This window comes from Emiliania huxleyi, assembly GCF_000372725.1.
Source record: "Emiliania huxleyi CCMP1516 unplaced genomic scaffold EMIHUscaffold_2651, whole genome shotgun sequence".
NCBI classification, from domain to species: Eukaryota; Haptophyta; order Isochrysidales; family Noelaerhabdaceae; genus Emiliania; species Emiliania huxleyi.
The window spans coordinates 1-2,376 of record NW_005200047.1 but is presented as its reverse complement, the minus strand read 5'-3'; the positions used below and the strand labels follow the sequence as shown (position 1 = coordinate 2,376).

Sequence of the window (2,376 nt, the reverse complement as noted above, 5' to 3'; positions counted from 1 at the left end):
TCGAGCTCTCCACCTCTCCCAAGCCCTCATGAGCCCTCCTACGCCTCGCTTTTGGCCAGCCCTCCCAGCCCCCACCCCTCCTGGGCCCTGCCGCCTGACACCTCTATCGGTGGAGGGCTTTGTGTCACGGTCCGCACTCCCGCCCTCCCGACCCCTCCACACCCCTACAGCGGCACCCCTACCCCTCCCGCCGTTAGGGCCTGCCCACCCGCACTCCTCGGCCATACAGTGCCCGCCTTGTCCTCTTGAATGGGTCGTAACGGCTCGACGGTGCTCCCGGACCGTACACCCCCTGAGAGGACGTTCGAAGGTCTGTGAGAGTGGTCGGAGTCCACGCCAGCTTAAAGATTATAATCAAATAGGTTCGTCGCGTCGTCTAGCCACGCACCTGCTAGCTTGGTCATGAAGTTAACCACGCCAGCCATTATCAATTACATAGTAAGAAAAAGAATTCTAACGCTCCAGGTCACGCTCAGTGTGCTAGAGGCGCCTAAGAGGTGAGAAAAAGACCGTGTTCATCCGGCCCGCTGGGTGCGCTTCTCAGCCGCCCAAAAAGGTGTAGGAAGAAGCAGGCGGTGGACTGTCGGCTGCGAGGACGGTCGCATTTGCGCGAGGCGAGGCGAGCATTGCTGCGCGTTGCATGCGCCATGACTCGCGCCAGCGCGCGTGCGGGAGCTCCTGGCTGAGCGTTGAGTCCAGGCGAGTTGCGCCGGCCACTATCGCTACGCGCCGAGCCGAGCTGACGCGCCGAGGCGCCGGCCAGTCGCAGCCGTGAGGCATGCCACAGCAGCAGAGGCACCTGCCACCCATTGGGCGGGCAGACAGAAGGCCAGGGCAGCACTGGCAAGTGCAACATGTCGGAGAGCGACCGTGCCTCGTTCGCCGCTTATGACGTGGAAGAGTTTGTTGTACCGTAGAGATTTCACGTTCTGGCCAGCTGGCACGAACCGCTGCCTCCCATGCCCTGCAGGCGGCACGTAGCCATCGCGGGTGTTGCGTGGGACAGAAAAGAAGTCGGGCCTTAAATCGCAAATGCGGTCTCGATCTTACCGCACGGTTGGGTCGACTTTGTCTTTGAGGCTTCTGTGACGCAGCGCTGCGACCTCCTCGGGTTTGGCGCTGAATATCATCCGCTTGCGCAGTCAACGCTCGCGCGTTTGGAGCGAACCAGCTAAGTGGATACTGCCTCGTGTGAGTGAACACACACACACACACACACACACACACACACACACACACACACACACACACACACACACACACACACACACACACACACACACACACACACACACACACACACACACACACGAGTAGGTAGGTAGGTAGAAAGGTGAAGAACAGCCAGGCTCGGACTGGACACCAACGCGGTATGGGTGGACGCTGGACAGATGATGACGACACGCACGAGCGACACACAGACACAAAAGGCTCACAAGACACACAGCCAGCTGGCTGCCACACACCCTGAGTTGGCGTACACATAACTCAAGGCCATATCCTCCCTGTCGCCCCCCCCAGCACTCCAAGGTGCCAAGAGAAACAAACAAGAGCACAACAAACAACAGACGACAGGAAGTGACATGTGAGGCTAGAGCAGCATGCTCCACCTCTAGCAATCTCGCCGGCCGCAAGGCACGGACGAGACCGTATGTGGGGTCTAGTGAGGTGTCTATGGACGCCCTCCTCACACGAAACCGACTCCCCTGCTCGCAAAAGAAAAGCGCGACGGCCTGGGGGCCCGCGCCCCACCCCCCGCCCGCCGCCACGCGGTTCCTCCACGGTTCCTCCGCTCTCTCCCTGCCTCTCCCCGCAGCCCCGGCCCGGTTAGATTCGCTCCTTGCTCTGCGATGGCGGCGGCGAGGAGCCTGAGCGCCACGGCTCAAACGCTGGCGACGGCGCTCGTCGCGGGCGAGCGGCGAGCGCTGAGCAAGGCGATCACGCTCGTGGAGTCGACGCAGCCTGCGAGCCGCGAGGCGGCGGACGAGCTGCTCTCACTCGTCCTGCCGCAGCGCGACGCGTCGCGCTGCCTCCGGCTGGGCATCTCGGGGCCGCCGGGCACCGGCAAGTCGACGCTCATCGAGTCGCTCGGCCTCGAGCTCGCCTCGCGCCGCCACCGGCTCGCGGTGCTCGCCGTCGATCCGTCGTCGCACCGGAGCGGCGGCTCGGTGCTGGGGGACAAGACGCGGATGCCGCAGCTGTCGGCCAACCCCGCCGCCTTCATCCGCCCGTCGCCCGCGCAGGGCGTCCTCGGCGGCGTCGCGCGCCGGACAGAGGACGTCGCGCTGCTGTGCGAGAGCGGCGGGTACGACCGAGTGGTCGTCGAGACGGTGGGCGTCGGGCAGTCGGAGGTGGTGGTGGCGGGGCTGGTGGACA

The 2,376-nt window shown here is 64.0% G+C and overlaps 1 protein-coding gene across 1 annotated transcript; it reads left to right on the top strand.

Annotated features, from left to right (window-relative positions):
- Positions 1–1,850: 1,850 nt before the first annotated feature.
- Positions 1,851–2,357, top strand: EMIHUDRAFT_254708 (hypothetical protein; the record flags this gene model as incomplete). Its single annotated transcript, XM_005777153.1, has 1 exon — positions 1,851–2,357. A coding segment is annotated over one exon (507 nt), but the record flags the coding sequence as incomplete, so codon positions are not given.
- Positions 2,358–2,376: the final 19 nt, after the last annotated feature.